The sequence below is a fragment of the Streptopelia decaocto genome (assembly GCF_964273445.1).
Source record: "Streptopelia decaocto genome assembly, chromosome: 6".
NCBI classification, from domain to species: domain Eukaryota; kingdom Metazoa; phylum Chordata; class Aves; order Columbiformes; family Columbidae; genus Streptopelia; species Streptopelia decaocto.
In genome coordinates this window covers 40847849-40872460 of record NC_138660.1, presented here as the reverse complement: position 1 = coordinate 40872460, position 24612 = coordinate 40847849, and the positions used below count along the sequence as shown (strand labels likewise).

The window sequence follows — 24612 nt, the reverse complement described above, 5'->3', positions numbered from 1 at the left end:
TAACAAGTGTGAGACAAGGGAATTGTATCATTTAATAGCCCCAGAGAAAAATGATGCAGCAGTGGGCAGCTCGATAGCTCACAGTGTTTAGCTGTAGACCAGTTATCCTACCGACCAACTCCAATTACAAATTTGAGTTCATTGAAGTTTGGGTGGGAAAGAAGAAGAAGAAAAACATGTGATGTAATAAAAATAATAAAAGAAATTATTTTGCCAACAACCTTGTAAGAACTCTTATTGTGCAGACTGACCTGCACAGTGCAGTGAATTAAAAGCATCTATATTGCCTTAGGCTTCAGAGCTGTAACTGCTTAGTGGCAGCAGCAAGTTTAGAATGAGATATAAACTATTGGCAGACACATCATCTTTATAACAGAAATAGCCAAAACACAAGAGAAAGGGCACAAGTGTCAACTGACAGTTCCATTTATTTAAAATGTCAAAAGAATGTTCCACTGGGGGGGAAAAAAAAACATTGCTTCTACAACTACTGGCTGTGTAAAAACAAAGCCAGGAATAAGGCCCCTGCTTTCAACCTCAAATTTTACCCTGGTTGATAATACTGAAATAGGAAAGTAATGAAAACAAACTGCTGTATATGGAACAGGAGTACAAGGTGTAGCTCAAGAAACAAATCTTTGATTTTTTTTATTACAATATAGACGTACAGCTACTTACAATAAAAGCATTAAGTCACCATGTGCTATTCTGTACCACTGTTTACCTCAGTAAGCCCGGCTACCAAAAATAAGTCAGTTTAGCAATGGTTTCTGTTAAAATACATATATAATATGCTCTAGGTCCTTTAAATTTTCCTTCTCTCTGGCTTTTGCAGGGGGCACATCAGTCTTCCTGGGCACAACGCACTAAACTGAACCATTCATTTATACTTCTAAGCAGCAGCTGATTGATCCAGCATCTTCATTTTCCTGTGACTTATTCCCTAATTGCAAACCCACTTCCTTATCAAAGCCTGTGGAGTCTTCTAGCTGTTCAGATCAACAGTTAAATAAATGCCCTGGTTCACAGTGCATGAGAAAATGAAGCTCTGTTTCACCTGTTACAACCTAAATGGGGTATGCAGTATTGTAAAGGATATGACTGGCTAGATCCTCACTGTGGTACATGAAGCACTGTGAATAAAAACATACTGCACCACCTTTCGCACCCTTTAAAAAGAGGAGGTTCTTGTTTTGTCCAATACTGCTGCCAGACAGCGTGGCTGCAGTCTGTAGGGGCTTTGGTCTTGATTGTGCAGGTTGAGTTTTAAGGTCAGCATGTGCTTTAAGGTGATCTGCCAAGAAGCGCTCTTTATGAGAAAGATTGTGCTGAACATCATACACAAGAAGACCCTGCCTTAAGAAACAAGTGAAAATGACATGCAGATAACACTTCTGACTGCTGTTTTCTCAGTAGGCTGTGCCCTTAGAAAAGATAAAACCAAGACAAACTTGGGCAGCACATGGATTCAGTGTGGCCTATACCTGTGGCGTTTGCTCCTTTCTGTGATGCAGGTGAGAATTCAAAGCTATGAAAATTCCTCAGAAGTAGTAAGGCAGAAGGTGCAGCTTTCCGAACGAGAGCCTCTGCAAAAGAACTACCTCTCCTTTGAAGCCTTTTGTGTAGAGCCAACTCTTTTAAACGTCACATTTAACTAATTCCCTTTAACAAAAAAAACACGTTTCTCCCATCATTCTTGCTGAAGACCTCTCGTTCCCATCCTCCTCTCTTCCTCCACTCCTGCACGTTGTTTCACTAACTGAAAATTCCTTAACAAAGAACTTCTAAACAAAAAAGGTGCAAGTAAGGAGGCTGCTAAGACTGCTGTTCATATTCCCATTAGCTAAAAGCTGCTACCAGACCTTCAGGATGAGAAACTGATGTGCTCTAAAATATTTAGGACCTTCCCAAAGAATTAAAGCGTGTCACCAAGTCACTGACTGCAGAGCAGGATGCAGAAGCTCATCAGCTGCGTTAATGATGTAGCAGAAAGCTTTACGTTGTATATGCTGAACACATCTGCAACAAGAAAAGTACATGTCAATTGAACCGAGTAAAGCCCTAATATTCTAGTCTTTGCTAACTACAGAGCACAACCCAGTCCTCCCCAAATAGCACCGGATTCAAGTATCAGGATCAAATTACCATGGAGGGAGGGAAAAAAAACCCAACCCATGCTTTAATTTGGATTTTTTTCTGAAGTACACCCCAAAAGGATGCTGCTGCCCTCTTAACAGGCAGTACCTCATCAGTGGGGCAAGACTTGCAAGCTGCATACCTGCTCATGCTTCCCCCACACACTGTTACTCCTTCTGCCCTTCCCACTGCCCTGCAAGATGCACACTGAGAGCTTTGCTCTCCTGTTCTTCACCCCCCTCCCCTCAAAAAAAAAACAAAAAAAAGGAATTTTAGGAAAAAATTATTCACAGAGAGAGTTGTCAGCCATTGGAACAGGCTGCCCAGGGCAGTGGTGGAGTCACCATCCCTGGAGGGGTTTAAAAGCTGTTTAGATGAGGTTCTTAGAGACATGGTTTAGTGCTAGCGCTAGGTTAGGTTATGGTTGGACTCGATGATCTTGGCAGTCTCTTCCAACCACAATGATTCTATGATTGTAAAAAAGCACAAAGAACAACTGGTAGCAATCTCATTCGACCTCCAGATTCCCAGCTTTTCCTATGCATTTGAAGAGCTGCATTCTGAAGCGTTAACCTTCTGTTTTCTGATGGATGTTTGAAGGGAAAATAACAGAAAAAAAAGCCAAGTTCTGGCTCAACCCTCCCACAAAGGCTGGGTTATGATACATACCACAGTATCAATCTCTTCTGGGCCTACTATCCGAGAGACCTCGTAGAATTCTTCAGGAGACATGGGGAGCAGGTTTTCTGGAGACTGGAGCCTGGAAGGGTGGCTGGGGGAAGGAGCAGAGCAGGGACAACCCTTCAGTGAGGGAGCGAAGCACAGCTGGGCCACCACGCTGGCTCTGAGGCCACAAGGGCCACTACTGAGGTCTCCTGGGAAGAAGCCCATGAGCCATACGCCACATTTTGCAAAGCCAGCACGGCTTTAAATGAAAACTGGGACTGCTCACTGATCTACATTCTGAACAAACAAGTCCAACAAGTCTTTAGGAACTTGCTTTTCAAGACATTATTTGCCAGTGCAACTACCTGCAAGTTCCTAGGGTTTTTAACCCAAAAATGGTGTTTCAAACACAGCGCTGCATTAACGTGGTGTGATCAGATCCTCAAAGAAAGATTTGAAATGCACATCTACCCCTTAAATACTATAAAGAGACAAGAACTGCAGCTAAAAAGTTATGATCAGTTCCTAGAAATCCAGCATTTCTGTGGAAACTTACACTTCAGATACAGAGATCAACTCAGTCTTGATGTAGCCATTTCCCTTGGGACCATCTAAATCCATCGGCTCTGGTGCTTCAAGGAGGTAAAAAAAAAAAAAGCAGCTTGTTTTTTGGGTGTTTTTTAGCAAGTTTACTTCACATTGCATCTTTAGTGTACCAAAAATAAAGCCTGTGACCCAGATAATGTGCAAGTCTCTCTCTTGTGCATTTTACAGCACTATGGTTAATTTATTCCATTTTTTAGTCAATTTTTCCTTTTTGCTTTTCCCCTTTGAAAATGGAGAACAAAACCTCCCCTGAAGTTTGACAAACCACACAGCCAGGATCAGTCCTGTGGAACAGTCACATTTGAGTCACAGTTCCAGCTGTTAGTGGGAACCCACAGCTCCAAGATATCTCACAGGAAAGCTGAATTTGAGGGCCAGCAACAATTACGTTTCCAGTTTTTGATCCGACTACATATCATGTTTTCAAAAACTGACTTTTTCTTAACCTACTAAAGCTGAAGCGCCTGTTCTCACCAACCAGCTGAGAAACACTCAAGCAAGAGTTAGGCTGCTGAGACAGCCCAACTCCTACCCTTTCTTTCCACGCTGCAGAAATTATCCAGTGCACAAACATCTGAAGAGCAAACATCACACTTAGGCTGTCTGAGACATTTATAGCACTCACCCTCCTTAGGCCTGGAGTAGTATTTGCCAAAGGCATTGTCTTTAGGTATATCTGGGTACAGAAACCTCAGTGGATTTTCAGGAATGTTTTCAGCTGCCATCACTTTGTAGTTGCGAATGATATCAGGGAAAGTAACAGCAGAGAGCTCCTTCTTGGTGTACGGCTCTACCGAGTGGAACTGGGGCTCTGCGGAGGAGAGAGACAGTGAGTCCTGAACGTGGTTTCCAAGTTTTTTCCTGAAAACTGTCCAGAAAAGCTGCAGCCATGTCCACAAATTGAGGTCATGAGAACAAACGACTTACCTGGATGACACGTACTGTGCTGCAGGTAAATATTTATTGACTGTCAAAAGGAAAGGACGATTGTATTGAGGGGTAGGAAGGTACATGCGGGGGTGGCTTATAGTGATGGCTTTTGATGTATTTTGTATACATAATGACTGGGGTGACCTGTGTGTGGAAATGAACAGTGGTGTTTTACTAACTAATTGCAGCTGTGCTACCTTTTCAACCTTCTTCCAAATGATGTCATTCAAACTCTGTTCCTTATTAGGAAACTGGACCCCAATACACCACTTGGAGCTTTTGTGAATCGAGATAGACAAAGCTGCCCTGAACGCTCCAAATACACCCTCCTTTGCTCAGTTTATGGATATCTCAGCTATGAAGGCAGCAAATGGAAAAAGCCATTCAAGCACATTCAGCAGCTTCTCTTCCAGCTGTTGTAGGTCTTGGGCTCATCAAAGTGGTATCAACAGCGTCAGCACCCTGGCAGGTGGGGGTAATTTAGTTAATATGATAAGGGGAGGACCCTGATTTGGTACAGGTGTGGTCATAGCTTTTAAGTCTCTAGGCTTTCTTAGAAGAGGGGTGAGAGAGGTAACCCAGCTAGTTGAAAAAGCCAGTTCTTCTGGAAATGGGAAGAAGGAGAACTCCTTGGGAAATGAAGTGAGTACATGGTTTACCTGAAAAGACTGTGGGAAGGAACAAATGTGCTGGACTATGAGTCAAAGCTGTTTGAGGAAGTAGTGTTGCACACAAGGTGAAGTGCTGAGAGAACAATAATACAGAGGGTGAAATGTGACTGTAGTAAACTTTTCCTGAGAGAGAAATCTGGTGGGAAGGTGATGGGGTTTGGGGGGGATGCAGGTATGTGTGTACTAAGGGTCTCTTGCTTGGAGAGACCCCAGGGAGGCTGAGGAAACAACCCAGTCAGTTTTTGTCCTCAACAAAATTCCAGGCCAGCAGCAGTACCTGGGAAGTGTTACTGTTCTTAGTTGACACCTTAAAAAATCCCCTGTATGGCTTATAAGCTACACCTAGTAAGGCCTGTGTCCACTATGGTGTGTGGGGATTGCTCAGGTGGTGTGTTGCATTGGTTCTCAGTGTGAAAGAGCACAGAAACTATATGTTCTGATGTAAGCTTGTATTTTTGAAGACAAAGATGTTCTCTGTTACTGACTTACCATTTTGAGATCCTTCCACCCAAGTAAATGTGATGGCTCCCTCTCTGCTGCTCTCGCTGAATCTCAGTAAAAATGTTCCTGGGCTCTGGTCCTTCAATAAAGCACGTTCTTTCTCTTTACTTATGAAACCCATAATGCAGCTGTAATGTTGAAAAGAAAAAGCTGTTTTAAAACTTCAACAAAAGGCTGGGCTAGCTAGGAAAATGAGAAAGCTTTTGTTGCTTAAAAGGGCTGAAATGCTTGTAAAAGCCTGGTAGAAGGCTTTGTCCTGTGACCAGCTGCCCCAGGGAAGCTGTGAATTGCCACAGCTTCCCCCGGCACTTGTCCCAGTGCCTCATACAACTTTTTTCCTGAGCTCGGAATAGAAGAGATTGTCTCTTGCTGTCCAAGCTGGGCTGTGGAAGCAGGAGTTGTATGTGTGTTCAATATGGTCAGCTCGCGGTTTTACCTTCAAAAGCGTATTAAGAAACAGCTGTTTCTCCCCTTTGGCTGCTGAAACAGTTTGCTGGCTACCAGGTTGCATTCATATGGGTGTGGGGTTTGTTTTGCTTTTTGTGCACAATTTCTAGATGAGCTGTTATGCTAGTGTGACTTCAAACCCCCCCCCTCTGCCCAGTTTGCACTGTTCAGCAAATATAATTGTGTGGGTAAGGAGGCCCATGTGGAAATCAGAAAATGGGTTGGTATAGGGAGTTGCATGAGCCAACACTAGGGTATAGCCTGAGCCAAAACCCAACTGCTTTTTAAAAAATGCAGAATTCCCATGCACTGCTTCTTATTCATCAAAATATTCCATCAATAATGAAGTTTTGAGTACTACTGCTGCTGTCCTGTGCATTGAGTTAGGGAAAAGTGCTTTTTGCACAGAACCTGCTAAATCATGCTTTTGCTTAGGATTTCAGATGCTGTAAGCTGTCTTGGTTTGAGTTTAGTGTTGTTTTTTTTTTTTAATGGCTTCCTTTAGGTAACATGTGTTTGGCAGTAAGTATCCTGTGTATAACTGAAGTTTTTGAGTCTTTCGCCTTCCTATCCCTCAAGTATGAAGAAAGGCAAGTGTTCTTGAGGCTATATAATACTTATTGTTTTGTATACAAGGGAAGCCTTTATCTTAAGGAACACTATAGATGTGTCTCCTTCCCCTTCAAGTATCTTTCCAGCTGGCAACAGCTTCCCCTTCAGTTTCCCTTTTGCTTTTCTAGGAAATGAAGATCTGTGAGGATCCACCAAAGCCGGCTGAGAGAGGAAAAACTAATAGCACTCAGTTTCTGGTTCTGAATACATTCAGGAGTTAACTTGTACCTCTTGTTTCTGTTTAAACCCTAAACAGGGGATGGCTCTTGCAACTGAGAGCAATCACTAATGATTTAAGACTGCACCATAGTCCACTTAGCTAAGAAATATGTAGGTTTTAGCAAGTGAAACAAGGCTTATGTACTATGAAGGGCTTTGGCAGAACTTGTCTGGAGCTGGGGGTAATAATTTGAAGCCTGCTGCTGAATGCAGAAGGACAGAGCCCTCCTGAAAAATTTGTGGGATAGCAGGATGCTCCACTGTGTGTGATTTGATAGGGTTTCAGAATGTGGCTAAACCCAAAATGCAGGATATTGACCTTGGCTAAACCTGTTTCTGGCAGCAATTACTCCTGAAATCAGCAACAGCAGAATCAAAAGTTTACTAAACCACTATTGAAGGGCCAATGGAACTGGTTTTCCATCTGGCAGAGTCTTACTACTTAATACTACTCTTAATACTACCATGTTCATACTCTATTAAAATCAGTAAAGATTTTCTGGGGTCATGTTGCAGATACACAAGTTCAGAGTCTGGCTGCTGCCACCCACAGGACGCTCACAGTAATGTGTGTTTGTGGGTAAGGTTTTTGTGGTGCTGTGTTGTTTTTTTTTTTTATTGTTTTGGTTGTTTTTTAAGATGGATGATCCCTTCATGACTGTTGTACTTCAATCTTCCCTGTGAAAGACAAGAGAGGCTGAGTTATTTGCCTCCAATTTCCCTGGTTGCAGGTTCCACTTTGTGCAGATATTTTGGATCCAGTAACCTCACAACCTGAGGATGCAACTGCTGGCCTAAATGAGAGGTCTGAGAAAACAACCACGTCTTTGTTAACTTCGCTTAGGCCTTACCCATCATTCCAGAGACACAGGAGGTGTTTCTTAATCAGCTCCAGGATTCCCTCAATCCACAGCCAAAAGGGGAAATTTTTATCATTCATATTTTCCTGAAATTGAGATTGCGGAAAGGCGGGGTGGGAGCGGGGATAACAGGGATGATGAAACATGAGTTTTTCTTAAGTGGAAAGGAAGCAAGTTCTCAGTCCTGCCAGCATTTCCTTGCTCTTGCATTGTTCTCCCCTCTTCCTTTTTTCCCACCCTTCCAGTATTCTCTCTTTTTTTTCTTTTTCCCTTTCTCCTTCTCCACTCCAGAAGGACAAACTCTTGGGAATGAACCATGTACTGAATCTTAAGGCGAGATGTGTGCCTGAGCCTGCAATGCGCACAGACACGTGATCCATCACCTCTCCTGCAATGACACTGGCCTGAGAGCAGAGAAAGGGCTCCAGTTCCTGCCTGGGCACTGTCTTTATTGTCTACTGCTGTCACCTCCTGCTTATCTATACCACTTCAGGGTCTAAAGCCAAAGAAAACCTGACAAGTTCTCCTTGTCTTGCTGCAGCCAGGGTTGCAAAATGCCATGGTATGGCTTTCTGCCATCATGCTGACTCTCTTGGCCACCCTGTGCTACTCCTCACCATAATGCAGTTGCCCCTAGTCTGGAAAATGTCCTTCACTATGCAGAGAATGTTCATCCTGCTGGCTTTTCTGATTCCCCCCCCCGTAATAGTTAAAATGGAGAACTATACTACTAATAGAAGCTGTATTAATAGTAATGAAGATGCTGTTTGAAATATGCTTTTCAGCTGTGTGAACTATACAGGAAAACAATCTCAAAATCACCTACTCCTTGCTACTACAAGATTTTTTTCTCTTTCTACTGTTACTTTAACCTCACCACCCAAACCTTCCACAACCATCTAATCTCTAGGATAATTAGGGTACACTACTGAAAAAGAAAGCACTCTGGGGAAAAAACCAAACAAACAACAAACAAACCCCATGACAAAGCTCCTTATTCCATCTCAGTTTTTAAGCTGTGTTTGTACCTTGCAGAATCTTGTCCAAGGAATAAGGCCATCGTGAGATCCTCCACTTGTTGGACCTGAACAGAATAAATTGACTTTAGTCATGTTCCCTACATTACTTAGGCTAAAAGCAAATTACTTATAGTACCAAGTTCTGAGTGTTTATTTACAACTCTGAACTGTTTGATTAAGAAAGAAATGGACAACTACTGTATTTGCATGGTTAGTACAGGGAGAGCTTGCAAAATTCCCCTCTGGAGAAGTTCTCTGCATTGGAATGACCAAATATATTTAAACAGCCCTTGTGTAATGGGAACTGATTCGTTCTGACACCTTGTGTACATTCTAGGGTCAAAGTGTTTCCAGGAAGGAGACTGAACTCTTGCACATCTCTTCTCCAGCAAAACAAAACCACAACCCATAAGCTTTTTTTGTAGGAGCTCAGCAGACCGTACAATATCTGAGATCAAGCACTTTCCTGTCTTAATTCTGGTGACTTGTAGGCTTTTGCCTTACAACTCTTGACTTCTAGGTCTGCCCAACTACAGGCTCATCTCATTCCTGTCACAATCATTTCCCCCTCGCCTTTTTCTTATGTCAACAGTGTTTCATAACCACATCTAAACCACCAAGAAAATCCTATGCTGTGACTACAACAGCAAGAGCTTTGCAGACCCTGATTATATTCAGAGCCAAATTCTGTCCATCACAGATCATGCTATGGATTTCAACAAAGTCAAAAATATGTTGCTTCTCCCCTTCATCTTTAAAAAAAAACTGGGTTAGGGAGCTTGTTTCTGATGCTGCTGGTGTTGGAGACCAAGATTTTGTTAACTTTTGCATCACAAAACCAGCAGGTGTGTTGTACCCTGGCACCATGTTAGATTCTGTGTCCCTTTTTGCTAAGGAATCCTGAAAATACAGTGGTCATCTACCTGGGCTTTTTTTTCAGTAGTTAAATACTTTTAGCTGTAGAGCTATGATAATAGCATCCCTGCTATTACCAGAGCTTGACAAAAATCTCTGAAGTTCTAAAATCCAAATTTAACCACTGACATACTTTCATGTTACTTTGTCTTCATGATGGTTAATTAAACTAAAAAAAGTACTCTCCTTGCAGAATTCTGGGAAGTAATCTGTTAAATTGGTAAGTGTTTTGTCAGATCTTATGTCTTGGGGAAACTGGAGGAAGGGAATTAGAGACTGGAATGGTGTACTTACCACCTAGACCCACTAATGTCAAATCCCTTTAAAGAGAAATGCTTCCTGAAATTTAAGGTTAGTGGAAAATACTGAATCAACAGTATTTTTATCTATGCAAACACAGTAGCAGTGTCAAGTGCCCTGCCTAATAGGTAAGCTGACAAGGAGTTTGTAAACAGAACTAATGGCTAAAATCAAGCTTCTTCTAAGGACTCTTGGCTAGGAGATATTCAATTTGATACCCTTTAATTTCACAGTGTTTGCACTTTGATATTGCAACTGTGTTTATGCAGATAAAGCCCCACTGTAGTTAGGGGCATGCATGAAGTTAAAATTAATGGTGGTGGACTGAAAAACAATAAAATCCAAGAAGTGGCCACTTCAAAGACTGACTAAATGTGTGTTATTTCAGTAGCTCTTCAAAAGGCAGAAGTAGCACAAATCCATACTTCCTTAATGCAGAGAACTCCTAAGCTAGAACTACAGGGTTTGTTTTTTCCATTATCTGATCTTCATTTACAAACTCTACTGTATTGAAAACTGGAAAACACTTTATTGCTATGAATTGATATTATATGAGGGAGGGCAAAGTCGTGAGAGGAAATAAAACAGATTGCAGAAAAGAGGTAGAATGAGATTCAGCTCAAACAGGCCACCTGTGATGGAAGAAGACCATACCGAGTAGCTTCTCTCCCAGCATGCTCAGCTGATCTGCATTAAGTCCTCTCTTTGTTACAGATGAAAACTGCCAGCTCAGAACTTCAGAAAGTTTAGACCATTTTGCATAAGGCGGATTCAGGAAGAAGGACAAGTTCTAGAATGGAAGGGAAAAGTAACAATCTACAATTAACAAACATGAATTTTGGAATGCCATTTGGATTTATGAAAGTGTATTGCCAAAATGAAATGCAGATTTAAGGATGGATGTTAGCTTGAGACAACTCTGCAGAAGCAGGCTGCTGTTCTGCCAGATGCTCTTCACCAGGAAAAGCAATATCTGGGATTCTGCTTGGGATGTGTCTTCTCCCAGTGGGTGGAATTCTGAGATTACTTAAATTTATTTGAATTCTTGGATGTTTATTTGGCTTCTCACTGTACTGTATATACTGAGTACAATGTGTAATAAGCTTATGTGGGTTTTAAACAGTGCTCTGTTTAGGACATGGAAGTCACTGTCTCTTGCTGCACCTGAAAGCCATTAAGAGTCATCTGCATGGAAAAACTTCAGCAGACACTTGTATACAGACAATGCTTGAAAATTACACAGAGTACTTCTGCTACTTTTTTTTTTTTTTCTGTGAATACCTTGGGATCAGCAGACAGCATGTTGAACCACAGGATAGAAGCCCATCCGCTTGGCAGCTGGCTGACGTTTGAGATCACAACGATGGGAAGGGACGTAGTCTGAAAGGAACACAAAAGGACTTGTGTCAGGTTGTCCCATACTGCTGCTGCCATCCTCCTCCACATTCCCCACAAATTCATTTCCACTGTCATTCCCTGCTGGTCTCATCTTTTTCTCTTGAACTTTGTATGTAGGGGAGAAAATGTCAGTTTGATGAAATACTAGAAAGACTTGGGTAATTGTTCTCTGATAAGAACTTGAATTTAGTGTCAGTTAAGATAGCACTGATAACAACAGTAGAGTTTACAGCCTCTCACTTCCGAAATAAAAGGAAACCAATCACATAGAGAGCACAAAACACAGTTTATCGGACACTTTGCAAGCACATCTACTCCTATTTACCCAGAGACTTGACAGCATTCTCACTGTATATGTCTATACAGAGATCTTGTGAAGTGTCATTCATATCTCTTGAAATAACAGGAAGTGCTTGATATCCCAGCACTTAAAAAAAACCAAAACAAAACACATAGATTGTCAGCATGAGTGACATCCAGAAATTTAAGTCCATCTCTTTAATGTAAGACATACCTCTAGGTCTATCACTAAGCCAGGCTGGCACAGCTGCGTCTCAAAACTCAGAGAGTGAAGTTCTTCTGTTACAATAAGAGGACCCTTAAAAAAAAAAAAAAAAAGCAACAAAACAACAAACAAACAATAAAAACCACACACACAAACAAAATGCCTCTCAGGGATGGAAAGACTGAAAATTGCTTGGCAGGAAGATGAGGAGATTTATCATGGTGGTGAAAAACCTTTTCTGGCCAAGGGTTCTTGCTCTAGACCTCAGAGTTTACATGTCAAAGTCAAGTGACAATGTAAAATTCATAAAAGTGCCTTTTTTTAAAAATCATTTTATTTTTGGCTGGTACACAGAAGCTGTAGAAAAACATCTGTCTTTGCCAGAAAGACCTGTTAAAGCCAGTTGTCCAGGAGAACACTGTTCTTGCAGATACCTCCTACACAGATAACTTCCAAAAAATACTGAACCTCCCTCCTATTGATCTGCCATCCTGTGTGTTGTTTCATGGGGCTGAGTGAGTGTTGTCTTAAATGCCTGTATACCTTTTTAGTATTATGCAAAAGCTTTACAAACGAGGTTAGTGCTGCTTACCTCATTTGTTCTGTTTCCTGCGTTTTTCTGTTCTTTCAGTTGCTGTAAATGAAGAAACAAAAAAAGCCTGTCACTCACTTACCTTGGCCTCAAATGAAAGTGGGAGAGGGTGGAAATGTTTGCATGCTCTAGTTGTTTAACTGTGTGCAAACTTGCTGCACTAGTGTCTGATTCTATTTGGTTCTAAGCTGTGGAAGCCAAAGGATTAAACTGTAGATAACTGCTACTCTTTTATAAACTAACCATCTGTGAAAACAGCTATTGCACCATTATGATGTAATGTCTTAATGTGAGAGGCCTTGTAAGAACAGCAGTAGTGTGAAACAGGGAAGGATCAGAAAAAATATGGTTTTATCCCCTCTGAAGTGGATGATAAACTCTAGACAGCGTCTGTTCTAAGCAATGAAGGGAGACTTCCATGTGCACTGCTTCAGGACTTGCTTTTTTCCTTTCTTGTTGTAATGATGAAACCAATCTGATTTATCTCACAATCTGCAAATTGGAAGCGTTGTATAGTGTGCTGAAGGCACTGAATTTCTGGTAGCTGCCCACTTGCAGACAACTTTTGTCTTTCAGACTCAAAGCTCTTTAAACTAGAATCATAGAATGTCCTGAGTTGGCACAGACTCGCAAGGATCATAGAGTCCAACTACTCCAAGCTTTCCTACCTGCGGACCTTCCTCCAAAAGGCCCAAACCAGCATTTCTAGGCTTCTTTTTCTTCCTCCTCTGAAAAACTCCTTGCAGCATAAGCTGTATAGCAGCAAATACTCTTGTTTGCATTTCTGGCCCCATGTCAGTGACAAAAGCACTAGCATTTAAATTGAAACAGGCCAGTGATTTCAAAAAGAGAAGAACCAAGAAGGAGAGATGATTACAGTTCCTCTTATACAGAAGTAAACAATTACTCCAATAACTAAAGCAATTTGTCTGCTTCCTACCACACCCTCTACCCACACAATGAAATGGATGTGTCAATGAAAAAAAAAAATCCCCTACCAAGTGCCTGAATTCTGCTGCTAGGCTTCCATTAGTGGATTCTTCCATGTTCATTACTTTTGTGTTTGTTCCCAAAATATTAAATTTCCTGAACCTTCATGAAGAGAGAGAATAGAATTAAGTCTCAAGTTAATTGAAAGAACCCAACATTAATATACTGAAGTGTGATGCCACATACCCTTTGACTGAGTTCTTCTCGCTTACATCTCTGTCAGAAAAAAAAAAAAAAAAAAAGACAATCTCTTAACAGTTCTGCCACAGACAAAATGTGTTTGTTTTAGTAGCTGACTAAGAACTGGTAAAAACGCTTCTGTGAAATCTTTGGTGCAAAAGAGGAGGCAATTCGTTCAAGCAGTTAAAATAAATATTGTGCTACACAGGCCGTCCTTTACTGAAGCTTAAATTTGCTATAGGGGCTTTATAATCAAAGTAGTTTCTTTTACTACATAGGTCTTAACTCTTGCTCTGAGGAAAAAAAAATATATAGCACTGCCATTCTAAATCTGCTTTCAAACCATACAACTTACTGAATACATTGCTGCATCACCTGAATCTGTTTTTCCACCACTTGTGATTTTACCGAGTTGCATAGTACCTGATGTATTTCTCAGAGCCTCGGGTCACACATCTACATAATTTCTTTTTCCCCTGTTCTCTGCAATTTTCTGGACCCCTGAGCAGTTTCAGGCAAACAGAATGCCCCCTAAGGACCTGAAAGGGAGGACAAAAACCTACTTGCTTTCTTAAAAGCACATCCTCTGCTGTTATTTTGGAGGGTCTTTTATGTTTCTTTCCCTGCCCTTAGAGTAAGTGCTAAATTCATCTGAACTGTATTGCTTATAAAAAGCTGAGCTTGCTTACAAAAGGCTGGTAGTGATCTGTTCAGATTGCTTAAAGTTTTTCACTAATTGAGAATGTCATATGTTAAAGATAGACTATTTATACCCCTAATTCCAAGACAGCTTTAGGATGCGCTAGATCCCTCACTAGAGGCTATCCAAAAAGTAAGATATTTTAAAAACATGGCTCAAATATGTGACCGTTGCAGTAGTGAGCTCTCTCTGGTGCACCCAAGTGGGGCTGGGGGCAAGAAGCTGAGGCCGTCTGTGCTTTGTGACATGTCTCTAATAGCAGAAAATGATTTGGAGCAAGGGCAGGGGTAAGAAAAAGGGAGACTGAACCTGCTGCCATGGACAACCAACCTGCTCCTGGCCAGCTCAATAATTAAAATGAGACTGCCTCTCAGCTTTCTGAACACAGGGACTGCTCAGCATTAATGTACATAGGAACGAGAAAAATGCAACGTACTTATCAAATAGAACTTTCACTTTCAAGTTGTAGTTCAGTTCCTGCAGTTTCACCAACAATCTGGAAAGAGAATTTTTTTTTTAAAGGACTGCAATTGTAAAAGACAGGTCATCTTCTACGGCATTCTTATCACAGATAAATTTAGGCTTGCCACAAAAGAAGAATGGGGAAAGGGAAAACATACCTCAGCTTTACAGTAAACTGTACTCCTGTCTTCAGGACTAAGGGCCTCTGAGGGTGTGTTGGCATGCAAGGCTGCCTCTCTACCACAAAGGAGCTACAGAAAGAACAGATTAAAGGCACTTTATCAATGTTGTCTTTAAGGAATAAAAAATTATATTTAAAAAAAAAAAGTGAACTTTAAAAGAATGGTGATTTACCAGTAGTACTGCACAGCACATTCCTTCAGTTTCAACCTACACAGAGGTTTGTGTGTTGGTTTATTTCATTTCTATCAATGGGGCTAGAAAAGTTTCAAGCCTAAAGTGATTTGTAAGGACTGGCTTGTCCTAAATACATCTGTGACTTGAAGAGAGAGAATGTTACCTGAATGTTCCCTGAAATCAAATGGCAGGTAAACACTGTGATGTAACTAGCGCAACCCAAGTGAGGAGTGTTGCTTTGTTGGCCGTTCCCAGCTCTTTCCAAATTCTTATGGTGACAGTGCTATGTCACACATGCCCAGGAGCTAGGTAGGAGAAATGGGGATTTGATAAGGGCTAATGAACTCCTGAACTCCACAAAGCAAACTCCTGAGCCTCTGACCTGTTCTGATATACCCCAAGCTGTTGCTGTCTTGGGCACCTTTTATTCATCTAGCACTGTGCTGTGTAGACATAAATCCTGAAGGATTTCTATTGCTACCAAGTCCTAGGCAGCATGGAGACTTTTCCTTCTGCTGTTTTCACAGGCAAGAAAACTGAACAGCAGCTTACAGACAACAGCAGCTGCAGTTCAACAGCTCTTTCTCATTGCCTTCACTTTGAAAAGCAGTACCTGTGTTTGCCAAATGAAGATTAGTGGTCAAAACTTCTGAACATGACTCTGGAAACGTGGGTTGTAGCTCCCCAAGACAGGGTGTTACCTACTTTATCTAAGCCTCTTACCTGCTAGATTCAAGTCTTCTGCAGCATTATTTTTTGTCTACTATATGTTTAAAGAATATAACTCTGATCTTATGCAGGGCAACTACCAGCTAGAGTAATTTGCATCATTAGAGATGGTACGAAGACAGGGCCAGTCTCTCTATGCTGGAGATTAAAAGGATGCATCCAGAAACAGCAGGTTGGACAATCTAGTGTGTATTTATCTTGGGCATATCTTGGTGTGGATGGTTCCTTGCCTCCAGTTACTTGAGCTTTGGAGGCCTGAAGCTTAAAGCAAAGAACAGACTAAGAGATCGGGAGTCTGATTCTGTGATCGTGGCATATTGCAGCCTAGTTACTGCTAACTTAAATGATGACTGATCATCACCCTTTCCATGGGCCTAAACCTGTTGAAACACTGCATAGGGTAAACCTCAAAAATGGCCATTTACTTTAATGTTTGTGCCCAACTTAGGAAAACCTCAAACTTCAATGTTAGCATGTAGGAAGTATTGAAAGAACAGAAGGGAAGGTGTTCTCCATCTATTTATTCATGCACCCACAAAAAGAGTCTCTTTGTTACCTCTGGATGAGCTGTTTGAAAAGACTGTATGTTCGGTCCTGCAGCACTTGTTTATTTTTGGTGATGGGATCCGGGTCATACGTAAACTTCTGTTCCAGTTCTTCAAGCTTTTTGAGCTGCTGACGAACTTGCTGTAGACTTTCGGCAACAATGGTGAACCTACAATTACAGGATCTTATTACTTTCAGTGGGTTTTTGTATTGCTCATTGGAAATGTGGTGAGGTGATAAAAATTAATGAAATATAGTGTCGTGACAAAATGAAAATGCATTATATAAATCACTATATTTCCAGATCTGATGTTCCTTCATAACACTTCAAGTCCACGCACAATGCAGCCCCTGGCTAGAGACTCACCAGTTCTGTAGCTGGTCAAGGCAGGCGTTGGGTGGGCCACCGATGCATGCGGTCTGCTGCCTGTGTTTCCATTCCACCAGCTCCTCCTTAATCAGAGCACTCTGTGTGTGCTCTGTGTTGTTCAGCAGCTGTACAATCTTGTTCACCACTTCCTATAGAGAGTATAAAATTATGCTGTTTATTAAAAATACTTCATACAGGAAAGCTATGTACTGTTTTAGCTAATGCTATCTGTCTGGCAAAACTCTGCAAGGAGCTCAAAGTAGTAGTTTCTGTCAACTGAGGATGGTTTCTAGAAACACCTGATGCTTTTTAGCTGGAGTATTTTCTAGATTAAATGGAGAAATGATGGAAAAAACAAAGCATGTTCAGTATTCCTGAAATCTGATGAGCCAGTGTCCCACATCCATGTATGTCCTAAGTATACATCTGGGACCACCCAGTGTTTGAGGTAGATTTGAGCACTGCAATGAGTGTCTAATATAGCTGCAATTTAAAAAAAATATTTCTTTCCTCAAGAAATATGACTATTGATGTGACACATTTTTCCCCTCGTTGTTCTTTTAGCTTTACCTGACAGAGTTTGATAAAGGTTGCTAGAAGAAAAATAAAATTGCTTACAGGGATTCTACATTTTGTCAGGATTGAAATAATGAAATCTTAATTCAGCTGATAATAGTACAAAAGTTTTCTTTTATATAATTTGCTATGTCAACCCAATGAAAAATTAACATGTGTTCAAAATGAGACACTGTTGCCTTCTGAAAGAAAACTGGAGCGCTACCTTTCTCTTGAGGTCAAGTGATAAAAACATCTTCTTGAGATTCATTTGCTCTTTCTTAAATTCCTCCTGTGACACACCATTGGAGTCATGCTCTGTAAAATAAGCCCAAATTGTGAAGGTGAGGCTGAAGGAGTGCTGACTTTTGGGTGGGGGAAACACTGGGGGCAGGAGGGGGCCTGCCTGGCTAGTGTCAACTGAAGTATATCTTTAAAGCTTAAGAGAGGAAATATTTACTGCCTCCTAGATTTTTTTTTTTTTTTTAATTCTTCCTTTCCCTCTTCTGAAAGGACAGAGTCAATACTTAAAGCACTAATTCAAGGAAAAGCCACTATCCCACTGAACTAATTGAGATGTGGGTTTGCTTGCTTTTTAGAGCAAGAACCTGATTTAAAATAATCATTATATTGTGTGAAGATACATGCTGGGCTATTTGTTTTCAAGCTGACTTCAGACATGAATGATTTATATTCCTTAACCTGGCAATGGAAGCTAATTGTTATTTCAAGGGAGGTTTACTCACCTCTGTTTTGCAAGGTTTTACATTTAAAGTCATATTCATCTTGCATATCCTCTAATGTCTTGATGTCTTGCTCCACATCCTATAAAGCACAAATGAAGGTGGCCACAATTATTCACTATTTTCATGTAATGCAAAACTACTTCTTATTAGGAGCTGCCTGGTACCAGACCTCTACAGAGATGAAGTCCAGTTTTGTAGCAATGCCTCTTCCTGGAACTCCTAACAGAAAGCATCCCTAAATTAGTCACCTCCTATTCACTCTCCCTCCCCCTTCTCAGCTATTAATAACTACAGTCTGTTGATTATAAAATACGTAAGTTCACGGAGTTTAGAAGACTCTAGGTTACAGGGGAAAAAACTTGGAACAGCACACAGCATTTTAAACAGACTTTCAAATTCTTAGGTGTTGCTTGGAGAAAAGCTTTCTATCATTAGTGTTAAGACAATAACCATCTATGTGCTAAATTAAAATCTTCTAGTTAATGTCAAATTGGTCAAGTATGTGATTTTTTTTTTTTTTAGGAGTTTTTCCTCAGTTGCTACTATTTCCGATGGGTAAAATGTTTTTGTTGCTAAAATTTAGACATGAGAAATTCGACTTTGCTAAACCAGTCAAATCCCAATCTGTATTATGGTGCTACTGACAAATAATTACTTTCTATTTTCAGAAAATTACTGATTAGAGACTTGTAAACCAAACCATTACCTTATTTTTATTTGTCATTTTAGGAAGTCTTAGATATTGAAAGCTTTTCAACATCTGTGAATCAACAAACACTACTTTAAATAGTTATACTTACTACAACGCTGTTTTTTACAGTCTTAACTTTCAAATCAAGCTCCTTCTGTTTGTCCAGCATCCCGATCACAGTGTTCTGTATGCTCCCCACTTCCATCTGAGGGAGGAAAGCAGAAAACCACAAATCAAACCAGAGCAAATAGTTGTTTTTTTTTTTCCCCATTAATATAGGTTAATGGATTTTTCTGACAAACAACCTGATGAAGCACAGCTTTGTTCTGACAAATCATACTAAAGTTTTATATTATAAAATTGAGTTCAAGTGAATTTACAAGAAACAAGGGAGGATTAAAAATGCCTGTTGTGTGGTGACGGTGCAGTTTTTCATCATAGCCTTATAAAGCTATAAACATATTCTGTCTTCTCTTTGCACAAATCCATTATTTTGTTTGCATTTCTCCATGTATCTTCTAAATGTACTTCAAGAAACCAGCAGCCCTGCAGGCTTGTGTGGAGGGTAACTTGATTGGCCATTTTTTTCCTATGGGGTGTCCAAGCATGTTTTAGATATGTGTGTAGTTTCTTTGAAAGCTGACCTTAGCATCATTCAGGAATCTTATTGCATGCCTTCACTCAGGGAGAGCTGCAGGAATTTGAAAGAGAGGATTATTTGTTGTTGTTGTTCCACACATTAACAGTGCTAGAAACTTGCTGTTTTTTCCAGTGTGGGACAGTCAGGTGTGCATTGTTGTTTTGATTAATTAATGCTCCAACTTAAGCGAAGGTCATCTAAAGTATTAATTTTGGGAAACACTCCCCATCATAGATTTAAGTCAGACTATTTGGGCAATCTCAGCATACTGAAACATTTGGGGTTCTCCTTTGGTTTTAAGACGCTTATAATTGTGCTTGTTCTGCATTTTACCTTCTCTGCTTTGGGAAATACAAATATTTACCAGAAAGTGGAGGTTGGGCACAGTGTTGTACCCAGTGCCAACAGTAAGTTTCCCTTCTTAATGACCCAAATGTATTACATGCTGGAAAGGCAGTTTTGAGTGGTTTATGTTATTGTGTGCCAGAAGTGAAACCAAACAGCTGTGCTGCAGCTGCAAGGGCTCTGCTGGAGTGACATTTTTGGAGGAGCTGTTTTGGACATAGTTGCATGAGGCACCTTGTTGAAAGCCTGCGCCCCAGTGTTCTTCCCACCCTACAAACATGCATTCAAAAACTTGCCCTAAAGGGAAGCATTCCAGCATCTAAACTTAACATGCTTGGTTAGTCATTACTTTATTACTACATAAGTGGATTACATCTAGCTATATGGCTTGCATGCCTTTCCCAACTGCAGATTTTTTTTTAATTGCAAAACAGTTCTCCTTACAAAAGGAAAAAACAAAGACAAAAAGTCAGAGAGCAGATGAGGAAGCAGAAGAATATGGCTTTACCTATGATTCAGAGAAAAGAAATGGGCCTCATTTAAAAAACAAAAATGGAAATAAATACTTGGAGATAACTGGGAAAGGGAATGATGCACCATTTTCCCAGAGAGACAGTCCAGAAAAGCAACAAGGCTCAGCTGCTTAATAGAGTACACTCAGGGATAAAATATAGAAGAAAAATTATACAAAATCTTGCTGGAGAAATCAGGCAAGCACTAATTATTAAGTTGTAACGAAATCTGATGAGCACATCAGGTTATATGACAGAAGCATTAAAAAAAAGCATGGCTTTTATATCACTCCAGGCATAGAAATTACTTCCTGGCCATTTCTCTTTGAAATGCTTCATACAGCACAAACAAGCCCCACTGTCCAGCTGGTACAGATCTGCGTTGACTCTTCTGTCTTCAAAAAACATATTGTTGGGCAGAGAGGACAGCCTGTTTCCTCTTTCAGTCTTCTTCCACTCCCTCTGTCCCAAATAATAGAAAAGGGTAGATACAACTGCTGTAGACATTCCAAGACTGTTACCTGACTTGACAGCTGGGCACTGTTCAGTATTTTCCTCTCTTCTTTCAGACAGTTGTAGATGATCATTGCCATGTGTACTGGGTCTTCTTGGAAGTTATCCTGGTATTGGAGACAGTCTATTGTTAAGCTTCATAACCATGATTTCTTGTCTTTCAGTAAACTGATTGGCAAAAATATTAGAGCCTTGGGGCACACACTGGTCATAGGATGCTCCAAGACTATGGGGAGCGTGACAGCTGCACCCATGTCCAAGAACGAGATTCTGTTTTAGTTCATTGGCGTACAAAGAGATGGGACTGGGCACAAAGCAACAGGAAAGGGTCAGAGACATGAGTGGGAGAAGGGATGTGCTTCCCTACAGCCCTAGATAGAGCTCATCCTCTCTCCAAAGCCACTCTCCTGCATAAAAAAAATACTGAAATACAGCTGCTGGTTTTGAAGGGCAGCTAGGGATATGTTCTGCACTGCCACTCACTACCACCTGCTTTGGCCCTTTTCCCTGTCAGGGTACACAGAAGTGCTGTCTGATGGCAAATCCCTTGCTATTAACTCTAGTTCTGTAGTTGCACAGGAAGGATTTCTTCCCCTGTGTTTCTTCTGTGTCAGAAGCTTATTAGGACACTGAGGAAACCAGCTGGGGAAGGGGTGGGGTAACTGAAACTACACTCTAATAAGTGCTCCAAATATATATAGTGAACACCTTACAAATGACAACTTTCTTCTTCCTGGAGTTCTCAGAAATCGTAACTGTACTGGTAATGAAACTGTAACATTCTAATCGAAGCCAATGAAAACAAAAATGGAGCAGTATTTGAATTCTGGCTTTTAAATTGGGATTCCCACACATTCTCTGCAAAAATCCCTCATGGCAGGGTAATGTGCTTAGAGGCATCCAATTGTGCAACTGAAACATGCAAATGTACAGGCATATACCCCAGGCATACCTGAAGATTACGTTTGCTTTTCCTTATGTTGTGTTGCAGCAAAAAGTTGTTTTCTATTAAGAATCTACTAAACTGATCATCAAGCTGTGACAGCAGGTCATGGAATAACACTGTAGCAAAAGACACGTTGTTGGCTGCATGTTCCCTAGAATAATTGAAGGCGTACTTGTGTTAAATACACTTTCAATATAACATTCAAGAAATGCATACAGTAGTACTTTATTTTAATCCCCAAGTCCAGTTGTAATATATGCAAACAGTAAGAATTACCTTCAAACACTTGCATTCTCTCAACTTCGACTTTCCTTGATATAGAAATATTGTTTTTCTCTGTATTATTCTTGCTACATTCTGTGCAACTTCATTTACTCATTGCATGCACACCAAGAAGCTAAAAGTGAGCTTGATTCATGTGCGTGTTGTACCACTCTTCTAAAATAAGAGAATCCCAAGAAATCTTGGCAAAAGTTCAAAGTCTGCCAACAGCAAGAGCTACCAAGGTAGTAACTGATTGCTCTTAAAAGAGCTGCTTTTGTCACAGACCAACCGAGGAAAATATGAGAGAGTACTTGTTAGCCTCTAAAAAGCCCTGGAGGGGCAAGAACGCAGGTGTTAGCACCCACACCGAGCTACCTTACAGCCAATTTCCAAGCTTACCAATCCTGGTTTTCTAGCCACTGTGCCAGGTACTGCCTGATTTCCATAGGAAAGCTATCATCGTATAGCTGGTGAACTTGCTCCAAGAACTTGGAGTCAAGTTGCTGGAGCTGATACCACTGAGTCATCCTGAGGAGGGAGAAGAAAAAAAAAAAAAGGTGTTAATGGCCCGTTTTCACTTACCTGCTCTGAAAATGAACAAAATCTGAAGTTGCTTTAAATAGAGAAATATTGGAGAGCTATTTTTCCTACTGTATCCTTCAGTTCCCATGATCAAATTTTCAGTTTAAATTAAGTAAGGGCTGCAGCAGACACAGGATTTTTAAAAGGAACTAACATGATGGAGAGAGGGTAGAATGATGTTCTGTGACAGGCTGGCTGGATGGTCAGATATTTGGTCTGTGCAGACCTGTTATCATCTCCTCCATGGGCTGCAGTTTAGTGTCTTGTGCTAGAAATGGCATGTCAAGATATGTCTGAGGAACAGTTTAGACTCAGAACGTGGGTGCTGAAATGCAAGTCCACTTGCAGCTGCAACTTTTAAAACAGGGTGATAGGACCTATCCAAAGAACAAGGCAGCATCAGGGTGAAAAAATATCTTAGACATGGCTTCTTGTCAAATGCCATTAGTGTCTGTGTGCCAGCTTCCCCAGCTGCCCTGGGGTGTATGGGTGAGAAGTGAGTGAGAGTTCAAAATGCTACTCTTTTTTTTTTTTTTTTTTTTTGAATTGGGGGCTTTGAGGGTTTCGGGGTGTGTGTGTAATTCCTACTACAGATAACGCAACATTTGAGAATGCTGTAGTGGCACCAAAGTGAACAGTTAAACACAACGTTGGTGAGGAAGGCTGGAAGAATTTGTCTAAATGCATTTAGTTAGTCCGCTGTGGTTTTACTTGTTTTTTCTTTTGTTCTTTTTCTTGGTGTAGTTTAATATTCCTGTGTCTTAAAGCAACCAGAGTGGGAAAAGACCTAAGAGGGGTCACAGAGAACCATCCAAAGGGGTGTTTACAGAGCAATATGATAACACAGCAAATGCAATCTTTGGGATGCAAGCAAGGAAACGCTGAAAAATAGGGAAGTGAGCACCTTTTGTGGTGAAGGCATTAGAGAGAGCGATACTGGGGTGCAGTGCTCACCCTGCCACGGACTGACAGGTGAGGTGGGTAGGACAGACCGTTTTGAGGTCCTGCCTTCCCTTAAGTAAATGCAATACGATTGCAGCCTGGGAGTGTCCCTGGAGAAAAGGGGAGCCGGCTGGAAGCCCCGAAATCGGGGGTGGCTTATTTGCAGGGTCTGTGCGCCTCGGTGCCACCTGTGCTCAGAGCTCGGGCTCCTTTTCTAACCCCATGTAACCGCCTCCTAAAAATTAGATTCTCCGTGCGGTTCTCGGCCGATCGTCGCCGAACCGTGAAACGGCAGCTTGGGAGCAAAGGGCGGCTGAACACTGTCGCTGTCCCTGCCGCCTCCCCCCCTCCGCCCCCGCGGCTCGGGCAGCGCTCCCCGGGACCCCGCACTCACCCGCGGAACGAAGCTCCTCCGGCTCCGCACCCTGACCCCGCTCCTGCCGAGAAATACCCGCACGGCCAGCGCGCGGGGGGCGGCTCGCAGAGCCAACCAGAGCCCAGCTCCTCCCGCCTCAGCCAATAGGCGCGCAGCAGCGCCGCGATGCCCCGCCTACCGCCCTCTCCTTTCCTGTGGGGGTGGAGCAGGCGGGGTGTTCCAGCTGTCGCGCTCCCCCCCCACCCCGAGGGGTCACCGGTCACCCGGGGGCTCCCGCCGGTCCCTGCCCGGCTGGTCCCGAATAACCGCGCGGGGGTTGCGGGCAGAGGCACCGCGCGTGGGGCGTAGCGAACGTGCAACTGTTGAGGAGGCTGAAGAAGCGGGATGTGAGAGCACGTGTGACAGGTGGCTCTGGTGTCCCCATAGGCACTGTCAGGGTGAGGGTACTCAGGAGGTGACTCCCGCTTCCCCGAGGAGGGAAGATACTAAAGCGCAGAGCCCCGGGGGCCGTCTCGGGCCGGCAGCCGTAGGTTCAGCTACATGGGTGCCCCTGGGCGCTCACCCCGCTCCCGGGGCTGGCGGCGCCGTCCCGCCGCCCTCTCGGAATCCAGCTCGGAATACTCCCCTCACCTCTCGGGGAAGGCTCCGGGAGCCTTTTCCCGTGCCCGGTGCCCGGGGATACCGGCTCCGCTGCCTCAGTCAGACCGTCACACCGGGCGGAGTGCGCAGGCGCGGCGGGCGGAGGGGGTGGAAGCTGCGCTGGGAACAGCCGCACCACGTGATTTCGGG

General features: G+C 42.1%; 1 protein-coding gene across 2 annotated transcripts; it reads right to left on the bottom strand.

Moving 5' to 3' along the window:
- Nucleotides 1-410: 410 nt before the first annotated feature.
- STAT1 (signal transducer and activator of transcription 1) lies at nucleotides 411-24540 on the bottom strand. 2 transcript variants are annotated; one of them, XM_082055159.1, is made up of 24 exons: nucleotides 24454-24540; nucleotides 22323-22451; nucleotides 21666-21810; nucleotides 20722-20820; nucleotides 18813-18908; nucleotides 18013-18091; nucleotides 17493-17584; nucleotides 16709-16860; nucleotides 16352-16510; nucleotides 14868-14960; nucleotides 14684-14743; nucleotides 13554-13583; nucleotides 13376-13469; nucleotides 12378-12419; nucleotides 11795-11878; nucleotides 11164-11262; nucleotides 10537-10672; nucleotides 8677-8732; nucleotides 7640-7734; nucleotides 5499-5638; nucleotides 4034-4219; nucleotides 3359-3434; nucleotides 2806-2908; nucleotides 411-2019 (listed from the first exon to the last, which is right to left on the bottom strand). In XM_082055159.1, the coding sequence occupies exons 2-24, from the start codon at nucleotides 22448-22450 to the stop codon at nucleotides 1996-1998; spliced, it is 2268 nt and encodes a 755-aa protein (XP_081911285.1). In that variant the 5' UTR covers nucleotide 22451; nucleotides 24454-24540; the 3' UTR covers nucleotides 411-1995. The 2 variants fall into 2 exon arrangements, with proteins under 2 accessions (XP_081911285.1, XP_081911284.1); XM_082055158.1 differs by lacking the exon at nucleotides 24454-24540 and adding an exon at nucleotides 23842-23983.
- Nucleotides 24541-24612: the final 72 nt, after the last annotated feature.

Coding starts and splice junctions, on each gene's coding strand:
- STAT1 (XM_082055159.1), bottom strand. CDS start 22,450: ATGACTCAGTGGTATCAGCTCCAGCAACTTGACTCCAAGTTCTTGGAG. Junction 12,420..13,375: donor CAGCAGAATTCAGGCACTTG/GTAGGGGATTTT, acceptor CTTCATTTACAG/CAACTGAAAGAACAGAAAAA. Junction 2,020..2,805: donor CAGAAGAGATTGATACTGTG/GTATGTATCATA, acceptor TTCTTGTTGCAG/ATGTGTTCAGCATATACAAC.